The 24,663-nt window shown below is 38.0% G+C and overlaps 1 protein-coding gene across 10 annotated transcripts in view; it reads left to right on the top strand.

Moving 5' to 3' along the window:
• NUP98 (nucleoporin 98 and 96 precursor) overlaps window positions 1–24,663 on the top strand; it is a 120,627-nt gene that overhangs the window by 66,223 nt on the left and 29,741 nt on the right. For all 10 annotated transcript variants that reach the window (XM_064577001.1, XM_064576999.1, XM_045894309.3 and 7 more), the window contains 8 exons: window positions 1,448–1,746; window positions 5,262–5,375; window positions 6,214–6,352; window positions 13,326–13,503; window positions 14,533–14,697; window positions 21,107–21,289; window positions 21,979–22,135; window positions 23,737–24,166. In XM_064577001.1, coding sequence (XP_064433071.1) covers window positions 1,448–1,746; window positions 5,262–5,375; window positions 6,214–6,352; window positions 13,326–13,503; window positions 14,533–14,697; window positions 21,107–21,289; window positions 21,979–22,135; window positions 23,737–24,166 — 1,665 coding nt within the window. The remainder of the gene's footprint in view (window positions 1–1,447; window positions 1,747–5,261; window positions 5,376–6,213; window positions 6,353–13,325; window positions 13,504–14,532; window positions 14,698–21,106; window positions 21,290–21,978; window positions 22,136–23,736; window positions 24,167–24,663) is intronic.

Raw genomic sequence — 24,663 nt, 5'->3', positions numbered from 1 at the left:
TGAGCACCTAGAAATTGATCATGTTTTTGCTTTTTGAGTATTTTAGACCTTAAAATTATTGGAGATCTTCTGATTCAGTTCTACGTAATTATTTTGATATCCATGTGTCATTTTGGACAGGGTTCTCATACATTTGACACCCCTTTCCCCCCTTTAAAATAAGGGATGTCTTATTTGTGATAATTATCAAAGTGATGCATAGTCATTGTAACTACACCAAAAAAATAAGTATATAAGTGTATAAAGGAGGAAGTAGAAATATACACAATAATCCTTAATAGTTTGATGTATATTCTTACAGTTTAGAAATTTATTTATATAGATACATTGTAGAGACTAGGCATGACTGATAGAATATTTTTAGCCTGCTTATTTCCACTTATTTTATTATAAATGCCTTTCTATATCTATGAATACATTTGCCTCTTTTTAAATTTTTATTTTTTTAAGATTTTATTTATTTATTTGACAGAGAGAGACACAGTGAGAGAGGGAACACAAGCAGGGGGAGTGGGAGAGGGAGAAGCAGGCTTTCCGTGGAGCAGGAAGCCTGATGCGGGGCTCGATCCCAGGACCCTGGGATCATGACCTGAGCCGAAGGCAGACACTTAATGACTGAGCTACCCAGGCGCCCCTCTGCCTTCTCTTTTTTTAATGACTTTAATAGCCATCTTGGTGAATATATGATAATCAGTTCCCCATTGGAGGACATTTAGATTATTTTGGTAAACTTTTTTTTTTTTTTTAAGATTTTATTTATTTATTTGACAGAGACAGACACAGTGAGAGAGGGAGCACAAGCAGGGGGAGTGGGAGAGGGAGAAGCAGGCCTCCTGCTGTGCAGGGAGCCCAGTGCGGCGCTCGACCCCAGGACCCTGGGATCATGACCTGAGCTGAAGGCAGATGCTTAACGACAGAGCCACCCAGGAACCCCTATTTTGGTATTCTTATATTCAAAATAATGCCTCAGTGAAAAATTCTATATACATCCTTGCACTCCTGGGTTTTTTTTTTTCTTCCTTGGATAAAATTCTAAGTTGATGTTTCCTTAATGAAGCATAATACCTTGCTGATGATAATACTAAAAACCTAAAATTTTTAGTTTGAAATTCACCACTCTTTGTCCTTATATAGTAGAATGCCTTTTTTCTTTTTCTTTTTTTTTTTTAACTAATATTTGGGATGCTCAGATTCATTCATTCATGAAAGTAGATCAGTTGTAATCTTATCGTGAAAATAGGTCGTGTAATCTACAGCCAGATTTCCTGTGTTAAAATCCCAACTCTAGCACTTAGAGTTTTTTAATTTGGGCAAGTTATTTTATTTTCTCTGTCAGTTTAAATAAATTTTTAATATGTAGAATTACTCAGTAAAGGTTTAGTGAGGGTTGGCTGTTATCATTGTTATAAAGGGCTAAGATACCATTTGTTTCTTTTCTACTTTTCAGATTCAGTTTCCTGAGCAAACCTGTTGATGAGAACCATCAGCAGGATGGAGATGATGATTCTCTTGTGTCACGTTTTTATACTAACCCTATTGCCAAACCCATTCCTCAAACCCCGGAGAGTGCTGGAAATAAACACAACAGCAGCAGCAGTGTGGATGATACCATTGTTGCATTAAACATGCGTGCTGCTTTGCGAAATGGGCTGGAAGGAAGCAGTGAAGAGACCTCTTTTCATGAGGAGTCACTGCAGGATGACCGAGAAGAAATAGAAAATAATACTTACCATATGCATCCAGCAGGTTAGATACAAATTGATACATGGGTAATGTTTTACCAGTCATTTGAGACCTTACTTTTCACAGATTTTCAATTTACTGGAAGTCAGCTACCTGAACTTTTAATTAAATGTCTTTATTACATTTTATAGACGTTAATGTTTAAACACTTTTCACTTATTTTTTTTTTTTTTAAGATTTTATTTATTTCTTTGACAGAGAGAGCACAAGCAGGGGGAGAGGGAGAAGCAGGCTCCCCGCTGAGCAGGGAGCCCAATGTGGGGCTCGATCGCAGGACCCTGGGATCATGACCTGAGCTGAATGCAGATACTTAACCAACTGAGCCACCCAGGCGCCCCTGTTTTGTTTGATTCTTATTAATTCACTTACTTTTTGTACCTTTGGAGTAGTTAAAATTCATGTTGTTAATTATCCAGGTATAGTTTAAAGATCCCAAATTTTATAGCCAGAGACTATCTTCATACTTTTCCTGGCTTTATAAACTCAGATTGCTTATTAGGTGTTTTTTTTTCCTAAAGATACTTATTTGACAGTGAGGTAGAGACCACATGTAGGCAGAGCGGCAGGGAGAGGGGAGAAGCAAGCTTCCTGCTGAGCAGAGAGCCCGACGTGGGACTCGATCCCAGGACCCTGGGATCACGACCTGAGCCAAAGGCAGCCACTTAACCGACCGAGCCACCCAGGCGCCCCACTTGTTAGTTTTTTAATTAAAATAATAGTGATAGGGGCGCCTGGGTGGCTCAGTTGGTGAAGCGACTGCCTTCGGCTCAGGTGATGATCTGGAGTCTCAGGATCGAGTCCCCGCATCGGGCTCCCTGCTCGGCAGGGAGTCTGCTTCTCCCTCTGACCCTCCCCCCTCTCATGCTCGCTCTCTCTCATTCTCTCTCTCAAATAAAAAAATAAAAATAAATAAAAAATAAATAAAATAAAATAATAGTGATAGTTATCATATAAAACTTTTGAGGTTGAATTAGATTAGTATAGAAACCATAATGCCTGAAATGTATTGGCATTCAAATGGTATAGGTGCTGTGGTTAATTATTATCACCTCAGTTCTGTGCTTCCCCCTCCCCCCAGCAGTGAACTGATTGATCATTTTTCCCCCAATGAATCCGTGAAACAAATAATACAAACTATAAGATTATAGTGTCTCTATTGGTTACTTAAATTAAGCTTGCCTTTTTTCCTACTTTATTTATTTTTTTAAAAGATTTTATTTATTTATTTGACAGAGAGACAGTGAGAGAGGGAACACAAGCAAGGGGAGTGGGAGAGGGAGAAGCAGGCTTCCTGCTGAGCAGGGAGCCCGATGCAGGGCTCGGTCCCAAGACCCTGGGATCATGACCTGAGCTGAAGGCAGACGCTTAATGGCTGAGCCACCCACATGCCCCTAAAGACTTTATTTTTAAGTAATCTCTGCATTCAGCTTGGGGCTCAAACTTACAACCCAGTATCAAGAGTCACATGCTCCACTGACTGAGCCAGCCGGGCACCCAGCTTGCCATTTTTTCTGTGTTGACATAACATCACATTTGGGCTTTGATGAACGTAATCTCATTCCTTTTTTTTACTGAGATACAATTTATATGTAGTGAAGTAAACAGATCTTAAGTGTTTATTTCAATGAATTTTGACATACATACTTGGTATATATAATGGAAAGTGGAAAGTTTTTTCATGTCCCCATCCCCAGAAGTCAACTACAGTCTAGTTTCTTTCACATAGACTAGTTTTGCTTATTCTTGAACTTTCTATAAATGGAATCATACTGTCTCTACTCTTTTTCACTCTACATTTTTGAGATTCTATCCATGATATATCAACAGTTCATTCTTTTTTATTGCTGAGTGATATTACATTATTATATATATGCTACACTTGGTTTATCTATTCTCTGTTAGTGAACATTTGGATTGTTTTATAGTTACTCTTGAAGTGTCTGTGAAATTTTTCTGCATCTAATTATCTTATTGCCTTCATATAGATCTTCCTGTCACTTGGTGCCCTGAGGAAACAACTCTATATTTTCACATTAAGAATCCAAGTATCTATATATGTGTATATCTGCATGAAATTATTTTGATACTACATCTGTTTTTCAAATACCCAGTCTAGACTTTTTTATTCTTATTTTTCTCATTGACCTTGTTTGTCACCTTCCAATTTAAAATTCCCTTTCTGGGGGGCGCCTGGGTGGCTCAGTTGGTTAAGCGGCTGTCTTCGGCTCAGGTCATGATCCTGGAGTCCCGGGATTGAGTCCCACATTGGGCTCCCTGCTCAGCGGGTAGTCTGCTTCTCCCTCTGACCCTCCCCCCCTCATGTGCTCTCTCTCTCTCTCACACAAATAAATAAATAAAATCTTTTTTTGTTTTTTAAAGATTTTATTTATTTATTTGACAGAGAGAGACACAGCGAGAGAGGGAACACAAGCAGGGGGAGTGGGAGAGGGAGAAGCAGGCTCCCCGCAGAGCAGGGAGCCCGATGCGGGACTCGATCCCAGGACCCTGGGATCATGACCTGAGCTGAAGGCAGTCGCTTAACCAACTGAGCCACCCAGGTGCCCTAAATAAAATCTTTAAAAAAAAAAAAAATTCCCTTCCTGGGGCACCTGGGTGGCTTAGCCAGTTAAGTGTCCAGCTCTTGATTTCAGCTCAGGTTATGATCTCAAGGTCGTGGGATCGAGCCCTGTGTCAGGGTCTGTGCTCAGTGAGGAGTCTGCTTGGGATTCTCTCTCTACCTTGGTGCTCCCTCCCTCCTAAATACATGCTGGCTCTCTCTCTCTCTCTCTAAGTAAATTTTTTTTTTTTTAATACTGAGTTTGGAGTTATAGTTCTGCCTCTACCGCTGAGTCAAGGCAGGTTTTTTCCACATTGGGTTTTTTTGGAATAAAAGAAAAATGGATTAAATAGGCTTTTCTCAGAATTCTTCTTATGGAATGCCTTTCATAGTGCAGTATGTTTATGAGTGCCATATGAAAACATTCTGTGATTAATTAAGTATGGAAAACACTGGGTTAAGGCTTGATTATTAGATTTAATTATTTTTCAAGTTCTCAGAGCCTGTAACATACTATCATGTTCATGTTTCCCCAAACTTACTTGACTAGGAACCTTTTTCTAAAAAGCACAGTTTCTCCTAGGAATAGTGTTTCTCAGAAAACCAGTTTGGTGGGCTCAGTTGGTTAAGTGTCTGCCTTTGGCCCAGGTCATGATCTCAGGGTCCTGGGATCGAGCCCTGTGTCTGGCTCCCTGCTTAGGAGGGAGTTGTCTCCTCCCTCTCCCTCTGCCCCCTTCTACCCTGCTCATGTGCTCTCTCTCAAATAAATAAAATCTTAAATAATAGTTTGTAAAGATGCTTTTATTCCTATATGTTTTCTCTTAATAATTTAGTTATGGATTATTTCAGATTATTTTAAAAATTATTCTTTTTAAAATGGAAAAAGTAAAATAAATACGAAAATTCATCTACGTAAGGACAATTACAATTAATATTATATTTTCTGTTTCTTTTGTCATAGGTATTGTTCTCACTAAGGTTGGTTACTATACTATTCCATCTATGGATGACCTTGCTAAAATTACCAATGAAAAAGGAGAGTGCATTGTCTCTGACTTCACTATTGGTCGTAAAGGTGAGTATGAGCTTAGGAGTTTGTAGTATTTAAGCCAAAGATCTGCATCTTATTTTTGTAATTAAGTGAAAGAAGTTCTTGATAGCTGAATCCATTTTTTTCCTTTTTGGACCCACCTTGACCTGCATAGAAGACCCTTTGATTGACAAGTAACAAAAGACTAGAACCATATAACATTCTTTGGTAACTATTTGGCTCATTGCAGCTTTCTGCAGTTAAAGAAAATACTATAAACAGCAAGAAAATACTAAGTGAGAAAACTGAGTAATAAGAGATGAATAATATTTAGATTCAGCTTCATATTATTAATAATTTAATACAGATGCAGTTTTCTTGGGGAAAAAAAAATCTTACCTTGCTATATTGTATTTTAGAGAGGGCTCTCCAGCATTTTAGCTCATTCTCCAAGCTAGGTACTAAGTAAGGGTTGTTTATGTAGCAGTAGTACAGATACTTGGAAGAGATTTAAGAAAACTGTTTTGAAGATAAGTGCAGTAGAAATGTAGATATTAAACAAGATAACTGGCTTTGATGTCATCCTGTGATACATATTATGGACGAAATAACCCATTGATGGTATTGCTGGGTGATTTGATTAATGTTTAGGGCAGCCTGGCTGGCCTCCTTGGTGGGACATGTAACTCTTGATTTTGGGATTGTGAGTTCGAGCCCCATGTTCAATGTGTAGTGATCACTTAAAAATGAAATCTTTAAAACAATTAAAAAATATTGATTAATGTTTTAAGTTTTTTTAATTATTATTTAGTCACTGGAAAATAAAATAGATTATTTGCCCTCTGTACAGGATGAGTTTTTAACTATTTGCTTTGACTTACAGGTTATGGTTCAATCTATTTTGAAGGAGATGTGAATTTGACAAATCTAAATTTGGATGATATTGTGCATATTCGAAGGAAAGAAGTGATTGTCTACTTAGATGATAACCAGAAACCACCTGTGGGTGAAGGTCTAAATAGGTATGTATTTATTTACATATTTAGAAATTAGGGCGCCTGGCTGGCTCAGTTGGTTAAGCGACTGCCTTCGGCTCAGGTCATGATCCTGGAGTCCTGGGATCGAGTCCCGCATCGGGCTCCCTGCTCGGCAGGGAGTCTGCTTCTCCCTCTCCCACTCCCCGTTTGTGTTCCCTCTCTCGCTGTGTCTTTCTCTGTCAAATAAATAAATAAAATAATAAAATCTTTAAAAAAAAAAAAGAAATTAATCTGCTAAATCACAGAATTCTTCTCACATTATATACATTTTTCTGCAACTTGTTTTTTTGACTTACTGTACAGTACGTGATTATTGTTGTTCTAATTTGAAAGTATAAATGATAAATGCTACACTAGGACTTTTTTGACTCCTTTTCCCTAATATTATCAGGTCCAACTGTTACTTTCCAAAAATGTACTTTAATAGTACCTTTTTTCTCTTGTGTCTGCTGTGACCATTTTTAATTCTTTCTCTATATTTTAGTTTGAGAAACTAGCTTCTGGGGGCGCCTGAGTGGCTCAGTCGTTAAGCGTCTGCCTTCAGTGATCCCAGGGTCCTCAGGCTCCCTGCTCTGCGGGAGGCCTACTTCTCCCTCTCACACTCCCCCTGCTTGTGTTCCTTCTCTCACTGTCTCTCGCTCTGTCAAATAAATAAATAAAATCTTAAAAAAAAAAACTAGCTCCTAATACTTCTTTGGACAGATGAAAGGGCCATAGTTAAAGTAATTTATGTTCACAACCTACCAAGATTGAATCATGAAAAAATAGAAATTCAGAATAGCCCTATAATAAGGAAATTGAATTATAATAAACCGCCCCCAACCAAAAGCCTTTGACCAGATGACTTCAGTGGTAAATTCTACCAAACATTTATAGAATTAATGTCAGTTCTTAAACTCTTTCAAAAAACTGGAAAGGAAGGGAACACTTTCTAACTATAAGGCAAGCATTACCCTGACTCCAAAGCTAGAAAAAGAAACTACAAGAAAATAAAACTATAGACCAATATCCTTGGTGAATACTGATGTAAATATCTTCAAAATACATTTGATCCTCAAACCACAAAGGTTTGAACTGTGTGGTCCACATAAATGGGTTTTTTACAGTATGATACTATAAGTGTATTTCCTTAGAATTTTCTTAACATTTTCTTTTTTTCTAGATTACTATATTGTAAATACAGTATATAATACATTCAACTATATAATACATTCAACATACCACTATGAGTTAGTTGACTTATGTTATCAGTAAGGCTTCCAGTCAACAGTAGGCTATTAGTAGTTAAGTTTTGTGGGAGTCCAAGGTACAGAGATATTCAGCGGCACAGGGGTTGGTTCCCCTAACCCCTGTGTTGTTCAAAGGCCAACTGTATTAGCAAACAGACTTCAACAGTACATTGAAAGGATTATACACCATGGCCAAGTATTACTTATTCCAGGAACACAAGGATGGTTTAATATATGAAAATTGATAAGTGTAATACATCACATTTATAGAATTAAAGACGAAAATCACCTGTCATCTCAACTGATGCAGAAAAGCATTTGCCAAAATACAGCACCCTTTCTAGAGATAGAAGGAAACTACCTCAGGGTGCCTGATTGGCTCAGTCAGTAGAGTGCATGACTCTTGATCTCATGGTTGTAAATTCAAGCCCCACATGTTGGGTGTGGAGATTACTTAAAAATAATAATAAAATAAAAAGAAGGAAACTACCTCAACTTAATAGGGCCATATTTTCAAAAGAATGTCAGACTCAGTGGTGAAAGAATGAACGCTTTTCCTCTAAGATCAGGAATAAGACAAGGATGCCCACTTTGCCACTTTTATTCAGTATAATACTAGAAGCACTAGTCAGAGCAATTAAGCAAGGAAAAGAAATAAAAGGCATCATTCAGATTGGAATGGAAGAAGTAAAATATCTCTGTTCAGAGATGAAATGATCTTGTGCAGAAAACCTAAAGATTTCACTGAAAACAGTTATAAATTCAGCAAGGTAGCAGGATACAAAATCAACACACACAATCAGTGGGTTTTTATATACTAACAATGAGCAATCTGAAAGGGAAGTTAAAAAAAATTCCATTTTCAATAGCATCAGAAAGAATAAAATACTTAGGAATAAATTCAGCCGGGTAGGCAATAGCTGGAAGAAGTGAAAAAAGACAAATATATGGAAAGTTATCCCATGTTCATGGATTGGAAGACTTTAAATTACTAAAATGTGGGTCCCTGGGTGGCTCAGTTGGTTAAGCGACTGCCTTCGGCTCAGGTCATGATCCTGGAGTCCCTGGATCGAGTCCCGCATCGGGCTCCCTGCTCAGCGGGGAGTCGGCTTCTCCCTCTGACCCTCCCCCCTCTCATGCTCTCTCTCTCTCTCTCAAATAAATAAATAAAATCTTTAAAAAAAAAAAATAAAATAAAATAAAATAAAATAAATTACTAAAATGTCCATACTACCCAAAACAATCTACAGATTTAATGTAATCCCTATCACGATGCAATCTGCATTTTTTTGCAGAAATAGAAAAATCCATCCAGAATCTCAAGGGACCTCACATACATAGTTAAATGATTTTTGACAAGGCTATCAAGACCATACAATGGGGGAGAGGATAATCTCTTTATCAAATGATTCTGGGGAAACCTTGATATCCAGGTAGAGAAGAATGAAGTTGTATTATGTTATAGAACAATGAACTCAAAATGGACCAAGCACTAAACATAACACCTAAAACTTACAAAATTCTTAGAATAAAACATAGAGAGGGGAAGGTTCATGACATTAGAGATGTCATGAATTACAATGTAATTTTAGTTTCAGGTGTACAGTATAGTGATGCATCACTTCATACATCACTCAGTGTTCATCACAAGTGCATTCCTTAATCACTATCACCTATTTCACCCATCCCCCGACCCACCTCCCTTCTGGTAACCATCAGTTTGTCCTCTTCAGTTAAGAGTCTGTTTCTTGGTTTTCCCCTTCCCACCACCCCCCTTTGCTTGTTTGGTTTCTTAAATTCCACATATGAGTGAAATCATACAGTATTTGTCTTTCTCTGACTGACTGATATTGCTTAGCAGTATACTCTCTAGCTCCATCCATATCATTGCAAATGGTAGGATTTCATTTCTTTTTTTCTTTTTTTTTTTTTTTTTTTAAGATTTTATTCATTTATTTGACAGAGAGAGAGATAGCGAGAGCAGTAACACAAGCAGGGGGAATGGGAGAGGGAGAAGCAGGCTTCCCGCCGAGCAGGGAGCCCGATGTGGGACTCGATCCCAGGACCCCGGGATCATGACCTGAGCCGAAGGCAGACGCTTAACGACTGAGCCACCCAGGCGCCCGATTTCATTCTTTTTTATGGCTGAGTAATAATCCATAGTGTATGGGTGTGTACACCACATCATCTTTATCCATTCATCAATCAGTGGATGCTTGGGCAGTTTTCATAATTTGATTATTGTAGATAATGCTGCTGTAAACATTGGGGTCCATGTATCCCTTTGAATTAGTATTTTTGTATTCTTTGGGTAAATACCTAGTATTGTGATTGCTGAATCATAGGGTAGTTCTGTTTTTAACTTTGAGAAACCTCTGCTGTTTTCCATAGTGGCTGCACCAGTTTGCATTCCCACCAACAGTGCATGAGGTTTCCATTTTCTCCACATCCTCGCCAATACCTGTTGTTTCTTGTGTTGTTGATTTTAGCCATATTCTGACAGGTATAAGGTGATACCTCATTGTAGTTTTGATTTGCATTTGCCTGATGATCAGTGATGTTGAGCATCTTTTCACATGTCTGTTAGCCATTTGTATGTCTTCTCTGGAAAAATGTCTATTCATGTCTTCTGCCCATTCCCTAACTGGATTATTTGTTTTGGGGGGTATTAGTAAGTTCTTTATAGATTTTTGGGATGCTAACCCCTGATCAGATAGAACTTTTGCAAATACCTTCTCCCATTCCATAGGTTGCCTTTTAGTTTTGTTGATTGTTTCCTTTGTTGTGGAGAAGCTTTTTATTTTGATGTAGTCCCAATAGTTTATTTTTTATTTTGTTTCTCTTGTGTCTGGAGACATATCTAGAAAGAAGTTGCTACAGCTAATGTCAAAGAAGTTACTGCCTGTGTTCTCTTCTAGGATTTTTATGGTTTCAGTTCTCACATTTAGTTCTTTATTCTGAATTTATTTTTGTGTATGGTGTAAGTGGTCCAGTTTCATTCTTTTCCATGTAGCTATGCAGTTTTCCCAACACCATTTGTTGAAGAGACATTCTTTTTCCCATGTCATTATATTTTGATGAGGATTTCCTGGATGCAGCACTAAAAGCATAGGCAACAGTAGTAAAAGTGAACAAATTAGAGTACGTTAAAATCTAAGACATCTAAGAACACAGAATGAAAAGCCAGCCTACAGAATGGGAGAAAATATTTACAAATCATATTTCTGATAATGGGGTTAATGAAGAACTGCAGCTCAACAACAAAAATACAAAAAACCCAATTAAAAATGGGCAAAGGACTTCAGTACACATTTCTCCAGAGATAATATGCAGATGGCCAACAAGCAGATGAAAAGACAATCGTGGCACCTGGGTGGCTCAGTCATTTAAGTGGCCAACTCTTTGTTTTGGCTCAGGTCATGATCAGGATCCCTGGGATCAAGCCCCCAGCTGTCTCCGCACTAAGCAGGAAGTCTGCTTGTGATAGTCTCTCTCCCATTGTCCCTCCCCTCGCTGGTGCTCGTTCTCTCTTTCTCTTTCTCTCTCAAGTAAATCTTCAAAAAGAGAGAGAGAGAAAAGATACTCAACATCACTAATAATTAGGGAAATGCAAATCAAAACCACAGTGAGCTATCACACCCATTAGAATGGTTACTGAATTTCAAAAAGGAAAAAAGTTTTTGCAAGACTGTGGGGAAATTGGAACCTTTGTATATATTGTTGGTGGGAATGTAAAATGATGCAGTTACTATGGAAAAGAGTATGGTGATTCCTCAGGAAATTAAAAATGATCCATCATTCCAAAAGAATAGAAAGCAGGGGATATATATCGATATCTGTATATATAGATATATATCCTGGGTATATATCCAAAGGAATTGGAAGCAGGGTCTCAAAGAAATATGTACACACCACTGTTCATAATAGCCAAGAGGGAGAAGCAACCCAGATATCTATCCATTGACAGATGAATGGATAAACAAAATATGTTTTTATATGCAGTGGAATATTATGTAGCCTTAAAAAGGAAGTCCTGACTAGCAACGCATGGGTGAACCTTGAGGACATGCTAAGTGAAATAAGCTAATCATAAAAAGTCAAATACTATATGATTCCACTTATTTAAGGCCTTTTGTGGAGTCAGATTCACAGAAACAAACAGAATAGTGGTTGCCAGTGGCAGGAAGTTGGGGAGTTGTTTTTGTTTTTGTTTTTGTTTTTATTTATTTGAGAGAGAGAGAATGAGAGACAGAGAGCAGGAGAGGGAGGAGGGTCAGAGGGAGAAGCAGACTCCCCGCTGAGCAGGGAGCCCGATGCGGGACTCGATCCCGGGACTCCAGGATCATGACCTGAGCCGAAGGCAGTTGCTTAACCAACTGAGCCACCCAGGCGCCCGGGGAGTTGTTTTTTTAATGGGTATAGAGTTTTAATTTTGGAAAGATGAGTAAGTTTTGGAGGTTGGTTGTACAACAGTGTGAACATATTTAACACTACTGAATGGTATAGTTAGAAGTGGTTAAGATGGTAAGTTTTCTGGTATACCTTTTATCACAATAAAAAAATAATGTTTAAAAAAGTCACTATTAGGGACGCCTGGGTGGCTCAGACAGTTAAGCATCTGCCTTCGGCTCAGGTCATGGTGCCAGGGTCCCAGGATGGGAGTCTGCTTCTCCCTTTCCCTCTGCCCCTCCCCCTCTGCTCATGCTCTCTCACTTTCTCACAAATAAATAAAATCTTAAAAAAAAAAAAAAGTCACTGTTAAACGTTGTGTTTTAATTATAGTCAGTCTTTTTTTTAAAAGTGACCTAGGGGCACCTGGCTGACTCAGTTGGTGGATCATGTGACTCTTGATCTTGGGATCATTAGTTCAAGCCCCACATTGGGGATAGAGATTACTTAATAAATAAAAGTTAGGGGGGCGCCTGGGTGGCTCAGTTGGCTAAGTGACTGCCTTCGGCTCAGGTCATGATCCTGGAGTCCCAGGATCGAGTCCCACATCGGGCTCCCTGCTCAGCAGGGAGTCTGCTGCTCCCTTGACCCTCCCCCCTCCCATGTGCTCTCTCTCTCTCTCATTCTCGCTCTCTCAAATAAATAAATAAAATCTTAAAAATAAATAAATAAAAGTTAGGAAAAAAGTCATCTATTACTAAGTGCTAATCACTCTACTAGGTGCAAGGCATATAGAATGAATAGATTACCGTCCTTGATCTCACATATTGATATTAGAAGGTGTACATTACTGCTGTTATAGTCATCTTCACACTCATTACTTTTACTTAATGGTTAATATTATGGTGTTCCTGATGTCTCATTCTGCAAGCATTTGTTATTAATCAGTGGTAGTTGCTGCTTTATTAATGTTTTTAAGTACAGTAGCGCTTTAAGACCTTCACTAAGACTTAGGTTTTAGTATTTGACTATTAGGACTGGATTTGGTCAAGGCTGCATAGTGTAAGTGTTAACTAAAATTTCATTGGAAATAATTGATGTGGTATGGTAGTTCAAAATGAATGGAGTTTGACTCTTGAACCAGATATTGAGCTAGTTGATGGTGGGGGTAATTCCTTGCTTTTGAGCTTATCTACCCTGGGAAGCAAGAGTCAAGTTTATGAAATATCTGCAAATTCCAAAGTAACACAGGTACCTTTATTTGCTATTTATATAGATGCTACTTGGGTGTCTGGTCTTAAATATGGAACATTTATACTTTATGTGGTTGTACATTGCAGGAAGGCTGAAGTTACACTGGATGGAGTTTGGCCAACAGATAAAACATCTCGTTGTTTAATAAAGAGCCCAGATCGACTTGCTGATATCAACTATGAGGGCAGATTGGAAGCAGTTTCAAGGAAACAGGGAGCTCAATTCAAAGAGTACCGTCCTGAAACGGGTTCTTGGGTGTTTAAGGTATAATAGTCACTTAACCTAGTTCTTAAAAATTGTGGTTAGAGTGACAAAATGTGTTATAAGTGGTCCTCTCTTAAATTTTTTTTTTTTTTTTTTACAAATTAGGAAACAGATACAGAGATGCATCATGATTTGCTCCAGATTTTTTTTTTTTTTTAAGATTTTATTTATTTATATGACAGCACACAGCAGGGGGAACAGCAGAGGGAGAGGGAGAAGCAGGTTCCCTGTGGAGCAAGGAGCCCCATGTGGGGCTTGATCCCAGGACCCTGGGATCATGACCTGAGCTGAAGGCAGCCACTTAACTGACTGAGCCACCCCAGAACAATAATACGCTATTAAAAACTTTATGCTCATGATTCACATCCTCTACCTCATCCTATGAGCATTTAGATACACTTCTAAGGAGTGTTTTTTCAATGTGTGGCATCATTAGAGGCATGAGGCAGAATTTGTCTCTTGATATTAACTCTTCCTCAGTTGTCATTCATTTAAAGATTTCTGGGGATGGAGATGTTGACTTCCTTCCTTGATAGTTTAACCTAATGGTTTCTTTCTCTTCTAAGCCACTTGGATTATTTAACTAGTTGAAGGCCCGACACAAGTTAATAGCGAAAAACTAGGCAGGATATAGATGTGAAAATAGTAATGACTTTTCTAGATTTGGTTTCCTATATTAATAAGTTAGTATTTGTATATAAGCAACTTGTACGAAACATCAAATCTAAGGGTAGCAGTAAATTACATGTGATAGATGACATATCATTCTGCCTTAAATATTTTGATAGTTCTCTCTTTTTTTTAAAGCTAATTCTGCATGATTGCAAGGGCAAGTATTATGGAAGCTTTTAGGAATATAAGTGTTAAAATTGATTTTGTTGGATCTGGGATGCCTGGCTGGCTCAGTTGGTAGAGCATGCAACTCTTGATCTCAGGGTTGTAAGTTTGAGGCCCACATTGGGTGTAGAGTTTACTTAAAAATAAAATCTTAAAAAAAAATTGATTTTGTTGTATTCTTCTTTTCCTTAGGTCTCCCATTTTTCTAAGTATGGCCTTCAGGATTCTGATGAAGAGGAGGAGGAACGGCCATCTAAAACTAGTACAAAGAAGTTGAAGACTGCCCCTTTGCCTCCTGCAGGCCAGGCCACCCCATTCCAGATGGCTCTAAATGGCAAGCCAGCACCTCCACCCCAGGTAGAGACAGGACAGTGAATTTGAATGGAATCCATGATACAGAAGTTGAAAGGAAGTCATTCAGCTAGTACAAAGCTGTTTATGACCCCTGGAACTTTGAAGAGTACAAATGTATTGGCAATCACGTTGAGACAAGTACCAGGGAGGGCATGAGGTGGTCCTGGCATCTGTTCTTAAATTGAGAGATTTAAAGAATTCTCATGCTGTTTGGATCATTCCTTCTACAGATTGTCATTCTTAAACACCTCCCTCTCTTTCATTTGGACTTGCTGAATTCTCTGCTCAGTGATCAACTTAAGATAGCATTTTGTTTGTGTGGGTTGATACAAAGTAAATCTTATTTTCCTTGACTACCTGATGTGCAGTTTAATCTTGTTCTTTACCTCCGTGGTTTTTTAAAAGTTCAGTTAGCTTTCTGCAAGGGCTTTTTAACTCCCATTTTCTCAAGTTGTTTGCTTATACTTCAGGTAACCTCTTGATATTTGTATTTTAACAATACATAATCTTTCTGAAAATAGATCAGGTCTTAGAATATAAATGAATTATTTGGTGTGGGGAAAGAGGGGCTGTATTGTTTATTGCAATTACTTGTGTCATACTCTTTCAGTATTGTTAAGCCAGTATAAACCTTTTGTCCATGTAGGGAAAGGTTTGCAATTTAAATATCAGGTAGTTTCTTTGCGAACTCAAAGAGTTTTACTTTCCTTTGGATGTTGTTTATATTCAATCAAGTTACAAAAAGTTTTTTTCTTTGCTGCCATACTCCCTCAAAGAAGAGAACTTAACACCGAATTTCTTTGTAAAGCATCCTCTACCTCTCAGCTGCTAAAAGCAGGACCTTTGGAATTTTTTGTGCTACAATTCTTATGGCTGCTGAAATGTGCGATTTTTATGATTTATTAAATAATTTCTTGGGAGGCATTTTCTGGAGATTGTTGTGTATGTATGTTCATATTTGCGCGTACAAGGTGAGGGAGGGCATGATAAAAGTGGGAACTGGGATATACATTGACTTCTATGTTCATAATCTTTATAGCACAAAACCCCTAAGAAATCTAAACTAAAGAAATGCTGTAAATGGATTTGGTTTTCCATGTTTTTTTTTTTTTCCTGAATCATATACTTTGTATAATCCCTTTCTCTACAAATGTTTTTTGATCTTTATATTATGTGTATTTCCTGGGATAAGAGTCAGATAGCCTTCATTTTTGCTAATAAAAGTAATTGTTAGATCCTAAAGATGCAGCTGTGAAAGAAAAGCTTCATCTGTGGATAGAGCAAATTTATGTAATATGTCTTGACAATCAGTGATTTTTTTTTTTAGGCTATTTAATTTCCAGAATACAGATAGTAAGGGATAACTATACATTTCTGTGATGACACTTGAGTAGGTGAGAACTTTAAAAAACTTTTTGAAGAGCACCAGAAAATTTCAGAAGAACCAGGTTTTAGGAAGAAGAGATGTGGTAAGGATCAAAATGGGCAAAGAGAATACAGTGAGTGGGATCTTTTTCAGATACATCCTTTGATTTAAGAAGCGGGTGGTCTTTGGCTGGGGAAAGCAGAAATGGGAGAAATGGGTTAGTTGTTTAGGTATTAGCCTAACATATTAGAACAGTAATGAAGGACTCTTCCTTCATATTGCCCAGTGACCTGAGTGAGACAGGTAGGAAATGCTAATGGTTGCATAGTTTTAGTTATTAGCACCAAAGACCTACATTTTACTTGGCATGAGGAAAATACTTGAGCCATCAGAATGAACTAGGAACAGACAGCAGTCTTTTCATCTTAGTGTCAAGATGACTATCTTCACATTGTCACCTGGCCCCCTGGGGAGCTTGATTTTGGAACACGGTGTTCCTTCAGTCTGCTCTAGCATTTTTTTTTTCCTGTGCACAATCTCAGGTTCTCAGAGTTGAGAGTTGAGAGTTTTTTAGGTATTAGGAAGATTTGTATTTTTGTTTAACGGTGCTTTATCACATTGCCTTTTATGTAATATCTTCATTCCCTCTGTAGTTTGTTCTTAAGATTTGATTTGCCCCTAAAGAGGTAAATCTAAGAAAACAGAAAACATTAATGTAACTAAATCTTCACATAATCTCTTCTATGCCGTTTAAGTTAGAGAAAATGTTGGCAGAAAAACCTTCATCACACCAGTGAATCAGGGCAGTTGCAGAAACATTTGGTAGTTAGAACATTATTTCCAAAATGCTGATCTGAGATCCAGTTTTCAGCTGACTGCAACACTACTATGGTGACCTTTGATTCCATAGATACAGCATCGGGCTCAGGCATATTTATATTTTAAATGCTTTCGCCCGGGTGATTGAAATACCCAGCCAGGCTTCAGAACCACTTGAAAGACCTCAGATGGCATTCAGGCAGAGAGACCTTTCTATAGCTTTTTACCTCCACCTCTTAGTGAACTGTAACTTGTGTTCAGTATCACTGAGACAGACTAGTTGGCTTGCTCAGAAACTTATCATCACTAGGTGAGTACATTCAAATGAGTTAGAGATTTTTTTTAAAGGAAAAAAGTGGTTAGGATTTAGGGGCGCCTGGGTGGCTCAGTCATTAAGCGTCTGCCTTCGGCTCAGGTCATGATCCCAGGGTCCTGGGATCGAGCCCCGCATCGGGCTCCCTCCTCCGCGGGAAGCCTGCTTCTCCCTCTCCCACTCCCCCTGCTTGTGTTCCCTCTCTTGCTGTCTCGCTCTCTCTGTCAAATAAATAAAAAAAAATCTTTAAATAAATAAATAAAAGTAAAAACAGTAGCCATCTAAGATTATTCAGTAAGTCTATATATATGTTGAATATATAGTTTGTATTTTTATGTAATTAAAATATATTACATATATATAAAATGTATACTATAGGCCTTTTTGCTTCAGATATTAATGTTGCAATGTCCTATACTTCTTGTAATATCCCTGAATGTATGTGTAGAAACATACACACTTACTTTGATGGGTCCTTGAAACCCTGAGATGAACTTTCTCCGGAGAACACAGTAATGTTGACAGGGCTAATTTTCTAGCCCAATGAATATAAAACATTCTTTATAGTTAGAAAACAAGTTACTTTGGAAGCAGACAACAGTAATAGTTATACTGGATTAAATTATTTTAGAGGGAATAACAGTATGAATTATTTAAATACCTGTTTGACCGTGGATTGGTTGCTCACCCTTTGTTGAATAAAGGTGTCATGATTTACTTTACCTACTTGAATTACTTTATGTACTAGATTAAGAGATGCTTCATCTTTAGGGTATTGGCAGCTTTGTTTGTATGAGGAAGATTCTCTTGAGATGGAAAGTGAAGGTTTCTAAAATCATTGAAGGTTTCACTCATGAAACCTCACCCTCCTATATATGAAGAGACAGTCATTTTACAGATATTATATATGTACTTAGGATTTGTAATGTACTGTGCTGGTTTTAAACATAAATAAGATCTACTTTTTTTTTTTTTTAAGATTTTATTTATTTGAGAGAGAATGAGATATAGAGCATGAAAGGGGGGAGGGTCAGAGGGAGAAGCAGACTCCCCGCTGAGCAGGAAGCCCAATGCGGGACTCTATCCAGGGACTCCAGGATCATGACCCGAGCCGAAGGCAGTCCCTCAACCAACTGAGCCACCCAGGCGCCCAAATAAGATCTACTTTCAAGAGATCATAGTATATGAAAGGGATATTCTGTTTAGCTGTTTTTCTGAGTATTTGCCTTACTTTTCCATAGATTTCCCAAGGGTTTCCTTTTTTTTTTTTAAACTTCCTCCATTCCTTCTGAGCCATCTTTCTATTAATATTATTATTGTTATTGTTAGTCTATTTTTCTTTCCAGGACTGGCTTTGAAGGAGCACCTGATCTCCCAAGATTTCTCTGAAAATAAGTACACAGACATCTTTTGGGGGAGTTTATTGCAATTGCTTAGATATACTTTAACAAAATTCACTAATGGGGATCTTAGGAGCCTACCAGCTCCTCATAGTTTCATAGTCATTCACTTCCCCCTTATCCACTTATTACATGAGACTTCATAACTTTAAAGTCTGTGCATGAGGGTAGAGCGAATAAAACCTTGATCCCTACCTAGCACCCTTCTTAAAAATATGCTGGGTCCACTGGGTCTGTACTTGAGTTGTTTAAGGCAAAATGGGAGGATTTCATCTAAATGTTCTAAGTGAACATCTCTTGCTGCTGTTATTTCTTTGTTGAGTAGTGTAAGTTGAAACCATCCTCCCCTTTTTTCCTTTCCTTTCACCCATCCTCACTCCTTGTTCTTTCATATTAATTGCCCTCTTGTGTGTGTGCCAGGCACTACACTAGGCAATAGAATTGATGAAGAAAATGTCTGATGAATGTTAACTTTAACAATGTGCTTGGTGGTAGATACAGAGAATAGTAGGTTATAATGTTTTCAAGCCTTGACAATGTGGTGGGACATATACATACTGCATATGCAAGAAATCACAATATATCATGATGAATCTTAAAAAACAGGTTTAGACAGGGTGTAATAGGAGCCCAACAGAGGGAGGGTATCCAAACTGATAGGTTGACACAGAGGATATGGAGCAGTTTAATAACTTTTCCTAGAAGTGAATTGGTTAAAAACTAACTTATGAGGGAACTTTTGGAGTTAGTGTTCCCGTAATTCTTGTAATTAAAATGGGAGCATTGTGACCACAGCTACTTATTATTTTATTTTTTTCCAGAATTAGAGAGCATAAGGGTAGCCTCTTCAATAGGTAAAAAATAGTATCATGTTTGCCTTTCACCATTATTTGGCCTTCAGTTTTGTTGCAGTTGTCCTTGGGGATTTTTCTTGTCTTAAGGGGCAATTTATTATGTATCCAACAGCTCAATTTTTCTATATTTACAAATGGGAGGAGTATTAATATCTTACTGAATGGTATCTTTTAGTAAGAATATTTGTTAAAGGAATGCAAGGGAATAATAGCTAATATACCATTAAAAATAAAGTTGGAAAAGTTACACTAATGGATGTTTCTTCGCCCAAAGTAATCATGAAATTATTTTTAAAACTACCTGTTACATAATAGCATCCATTTGAGGGTCAGCATGAAATAGGCCACTTAGGAAGATAAGCCCCAAACTTTGGAAGATTAATAATCTACAGATGATACCATGATAAGAAAAATAAGTAAAACTTTCTGATTTTGAGAATGTTTCATAAATTAGTTTAGCCACTTTTTAGCATTTTACCAGGTAATATGCAAGTTTAGGACATACTTAATGAATTTGTAATGAACCAGTTACTTTACAGTGTGCTTCAGGTTGATGATACCTCATAACTTTATTATGAGGTATCATAATATTACCTTTTCAAATCATAAACTGTTACGCATGGGTATATCTTGAAAACTGCTTAATAAATGTAAAGCCAGGGGCACCTGGGTGGCCCAGTCGTTAAGCGTCTGCCTTCGGCTCAGGTCGTGATCCCAGGGTCCTGGCTCAGGTCGTGATCCCAGGGTCCTGGGATCGAGCCCCGCATCGGGCTCCCTGCTCTGCAGGAAGCCTGCTTCTCCCTCTCCCGCTCCCCCTGCTTGTGTTCCCTCACTCGCTATCTCTCTCTCTGTCAAATAAATAAATAAAATCTTGAAAAAAAAAAATGTAAAGCCAACTCTTGGCACTTGAACATAAAGGAATTATTCCTAGATTAAAATTGTTCCTAGGGAACACCTGTTTGGCTCAATCAGTAAAGCCTGCAACTCTTGATCTCAGGGTCATGAGTTCAAGCCCCATGTTGGGTGTGGAGCTTATTTAAAAAAAAAAAATTTTTTTTGTCTCTAGTATTACTTTGTTTTTCCTTTTCGAAATTAGACATTCCTCATATCTTACATGATACTGCACATGTAGAGCCCAGCTAGCCTTTAGGATTCAGTCACCCAAAAGATAAATTCCAGGCCCCAAATTGTTAACTGGAAATTTATTTCTAATTGTTTTTGTTTAAAAGAAATGCAAAGTTACTGGAGACTTTGGTATTTGTACCTTTTATTCTCTTTTCCCAATGGCTTCTGGCTACAAGACAGTGTGAGGGGACAGGGTCACGCTGTGTATATCAGGAAATTATATTTGCTAGTTAAATCAGGTAAGGCATTATCTTTGTCTGAAGACCACCATTTGTTCAGTATGGGGCTTAGGTTCCAGACACCAGACCTTAAGATACTACCAAAGGGTGATTTCATGAATCTGTATTTGGACCCCAATTACATATAGGGGGTATTTGGGGTAATTATTGTTAAACCCTTTTTAACAAATATGCTACCTCATAGAATTGGCAGAATCTAGTATTGCTGTATCATATTCTGAAAACTATGGTCTAAAAGCTCTGTGTCTATTTGGTGTAATTTAATGCTGCTTCCCTGATCTTTCTGCTATCTACAGAGCCAGAGTCCAGAGGTGGAGCAGTTAGGGAGGGTTGTGGAACTGGACAGTGACATGGTAGATATCACCCAGGAGCCAGTTTTGGATTCCATGTTAGAAGAGAGCGTGCCTGAGGATCAGGAACCTGTGTCTGCCTCAACACACATTGCATCTTCACTGGGAATTAATCCACATGTCTTACAGGTGAAGTCCTAACCCACCCTTACTATAATAGGAAGCCAAACTAATCTTTATCTCCCTTTCATAACCTTGGGCTTCTTCCTTGATTATTCCCTGAAGAGCATTGAGTGGTCATTGGGGTGAGGAAAAAAACAAGAATATGGCCCATATTCTGGGAGGGAAGGGGAAGGCTATATTGAGATTCATTAGACCTGGATTCTAATCCTGGTTTTATAACTATTACTGTGTGACTTTAGGAAAGTCGTTTAACATCTGTGAGCAGATTTTTCTCTATAAAATATACTTTGTTTCCTTCATAGGGTGGTTTTGAGGCTCTAGAAAAGTGCTCCATAAAAGTTTTTTAATAGCCTAGTAGATACAGGTTTCTTTAAACTCTGTCTCAACTTCCCCCTACCTATGCCTTTTGGCATGTCATAAGTTGAGCCTTTGTCTTATTATTTGGAGTTAATCATTCAGCAAACAGGTGAGCAGTTGCTGTGTGCCACGTTTTGGCGAGACTCGTCTAAAGAGTATTCTATAATTTCTACCCTTCGGGCACATGCAGTGTAATAGAGTCAGCCACACAGATATTATACTAGCTCTGGACACAGCCTTCAGACAAAGCGATTTATTGGTTATTGGAAACTGCATTTTTCTTTTATGGCCTTTGGATTTGGGGGAGCACATTCATTCTGTAGATATTGCCTTTTTAGATCATGAAAGCATCATTGCTTGCTGATGAAGAAGATGTAGATATGGTTCTGGATCAACGCTTCAATCATCTTCCTTCTAAAGCAGATACTTCTCAAGAAATCTGTTCTCCCAGACTCCCCATTTCAGCATCCCACTCATCAAAATCCCGTTCTTTAGGTACTGTAACTGATGCTATTTTATGAGAAAGCTGTTAAGTCCTGCTTTTCGCCTTTTAAGATGAGTCAACTTCTCTAGCGAATATCCCCCTAAAGGCATATGACATAAGGATGCCAAGAGGAAATGTACTCTTATAAATATGTTAGGTGGGCCAGTTTTTAAAAACCACAGTCAGCTTTATTGGTGCAGATGCAGAAGTTGTATGGAGAACAAAGCATTTGTGTTTTGTTCAGGTTATGTTTTTATTTGCTTGTAAATGGATTAGATAGTAAGCTCAGATTTTCTAATTTTTATCACACCTTAGAGGAATGAGCGAGTTGTCCTGCACTGTACTCTTTTTGTGCAATCCTCATGCTATCCTTATTTTATAGCCTTCTGGGGGCAAATGTTGCTTCTTAAAACGCACAGAACTTGTCAGATTTCTGCCTTTTCCTAAACCTCCTCAAATTCTTAGGGAAGTAATATTTGATTTTAAAGCTTTCCCTTTTTTCTTGTGGGCTTGTAACTGTGTGGGATTAGGGATAGAGTATTGATGTCAACAAATCTCAAAACAAAGCCAGAGGAACTATCAGGAAGAGATTTGTTTATGTTGCCTTAAAAACTAAGTGTTTCGTTTTCAATTCTTTCAGGTGCCCTTATTAACTTCCTTTTAAAAAATATTTTAACTAGGGCGCCTGGGTGGCTCAGTTGGTTAAGCGACTGCCTTTGGCTCAGGTCATGATCCCAGATTCCTGGGATCGAGTCCCGCATCAGGCTCTGGGCTCGGCGGGGAGCCTGCTTCTCCCTCTGACCCTATCCCCTCTCATGCTGTTTCTCTCTCTCTCTCTCAAATAAATAAATAAATAAAATCTTTAAAATATATATATTTTAACTAATAAACCATCAATTAAACATTCACTACAACCTTTTCCATAATGAGCACTACATGAAAATCTCATACTTCAGTAACTGACTCCTTGTTTTAAACAGAATTAGAAAACAGGCAATAGTAATAAGAACTGTCTTTCTGAAGGGTGCAAGATGCCACAGTGGGTTTTTGTTTCATTGAGTCTAGCATTGATCATTAGAGTGGTAGCAATTTGAATTTTGATCTTACTAAGTTTTTTCTGTGGACTAAGAAACGGTTACATTTAGCATTCTGATAAGGGCATGAACATTGGTGTCAGACTTCCCTGGGCTTATCTCTCAATCCTGCCACTTAGTAGCTTTGTGGATTTGTACTGAACACTTTTCTGAGCCCACTTTTCCCACCTATAAAATGAGGGTAAAAGTGTTGTTCATCTGAAGTTATTGAAGGGTGAAATGAAACAGTGTATACAAATGGCTTATACAGAATCACAGTTAAGAGCTTAATAATTTTTTAAAACAGTAGTGGCAGTGTTTGTTATTAATGTTAATATTGTTGTTGGCATCATCATCACTAAAATTCCTGCCTTGATTTCCTGGTTGAAAGAATATTCCACAGACTCTGACTTGCTTCTTGGCATCTATATCTGATTTAATTGGTTTGGTAAAACTCTAATTTCAGCCTCACTGATTATTGTTGTTCAAGAAGCAATAGAGACTGTATTTTCTAATAGTCTTTTTTTCCCCTATTTCAGTTGGTGGGTTACTACAATCAAAGTTTACTAGTGGAACTTTTCTTTCACCAAGTGCCTCTGTACAAGAATGTCGTACTCCCAGAGCAGCATCTTTGATGACTATCCCATCCACATCTCCTTGGTCTGTCCCTCCACCCCTGACCTCTGTGTTTACAGTGCCCAGCCCAGCCCCTGAAGTTCAGTTGAAAACTGTGGGTACACGCAGACAACCAGGCCTAGTCCCTCTTGAAAAGTCTGTCACCTATGGCAAGGGGAAACTCTTGATGGACATGGCCCTATTTATGGGACGCTCATTTCGAGTTGGTTGGGGCCCCAACTGGACTCTTGCTAATAGTGGAGAACAGCTGAGTGGCTCTCATGAACTGGAAAATCATCAGATTGCCGATTCTATGGAATATGGATTCCTGCCTAATCCAGTAGCTGTTAAATCGTGAGTCACAATTTCCTTATGCTTTTTGAGAAAGACAACTTGGTAGGTAAGAAAAACCTTTTCATTGTCAGGAGACCCAAAGTCAAGGCCCTGCTTTGTGATCTTTCTAGAAATGTTTTTAGTACAACTTTAGACAGCAGAAGATCTTTGTATAATTAAAAACTAAACTGATTAATAAGATAACTCCATTTGTATCATCAAGGTGTGAAGAGTATATAATACTTAATGGTTAAACTTTATTTGGAAATGTAACAGACTCAAAGCTGATGGTTTTTTTTTTTTTCATCCTTTTTATTACATTAGTCTTTTTTTCCTATTTTCTCACTTAGATATTTATGTTTTTTTCATATATAAGGTATATTCTCAAATAAGCACATTTCCTGTATTTTGGGCCTTGTAAGGTGAATGTATAAATTGTGTATAATCCATGCATAAAATATTTGGAAGTAAGATGACATCTGATAGGGGCTCCTGGCTGGCTCAGTCAGTAGAGCATA

The sequence above is a fragment of the Mirounga angustirostris genome, unplaced genomic scaffold (genome assembly GCF_029215605.1).
Source record: "Mirounga angustirostris isolate CCGP_5_RB_7025 unplaced genomic scaffold, mMirAng1.0.hap1 SCAF_13, whole genome shotgun sequence".
NCBI classification, from domain to species: Eukaryota; Metazoa; Chordata; class Mammalia; order Carnivora; family Phocidae; genus Mirounga; species Mirounga angustirostris.
The sequence above is the reverse complement of the archived record's forward strand: the minus strand, read 5'-3'. Positions and strand labels throughout refer to the sequence as shown.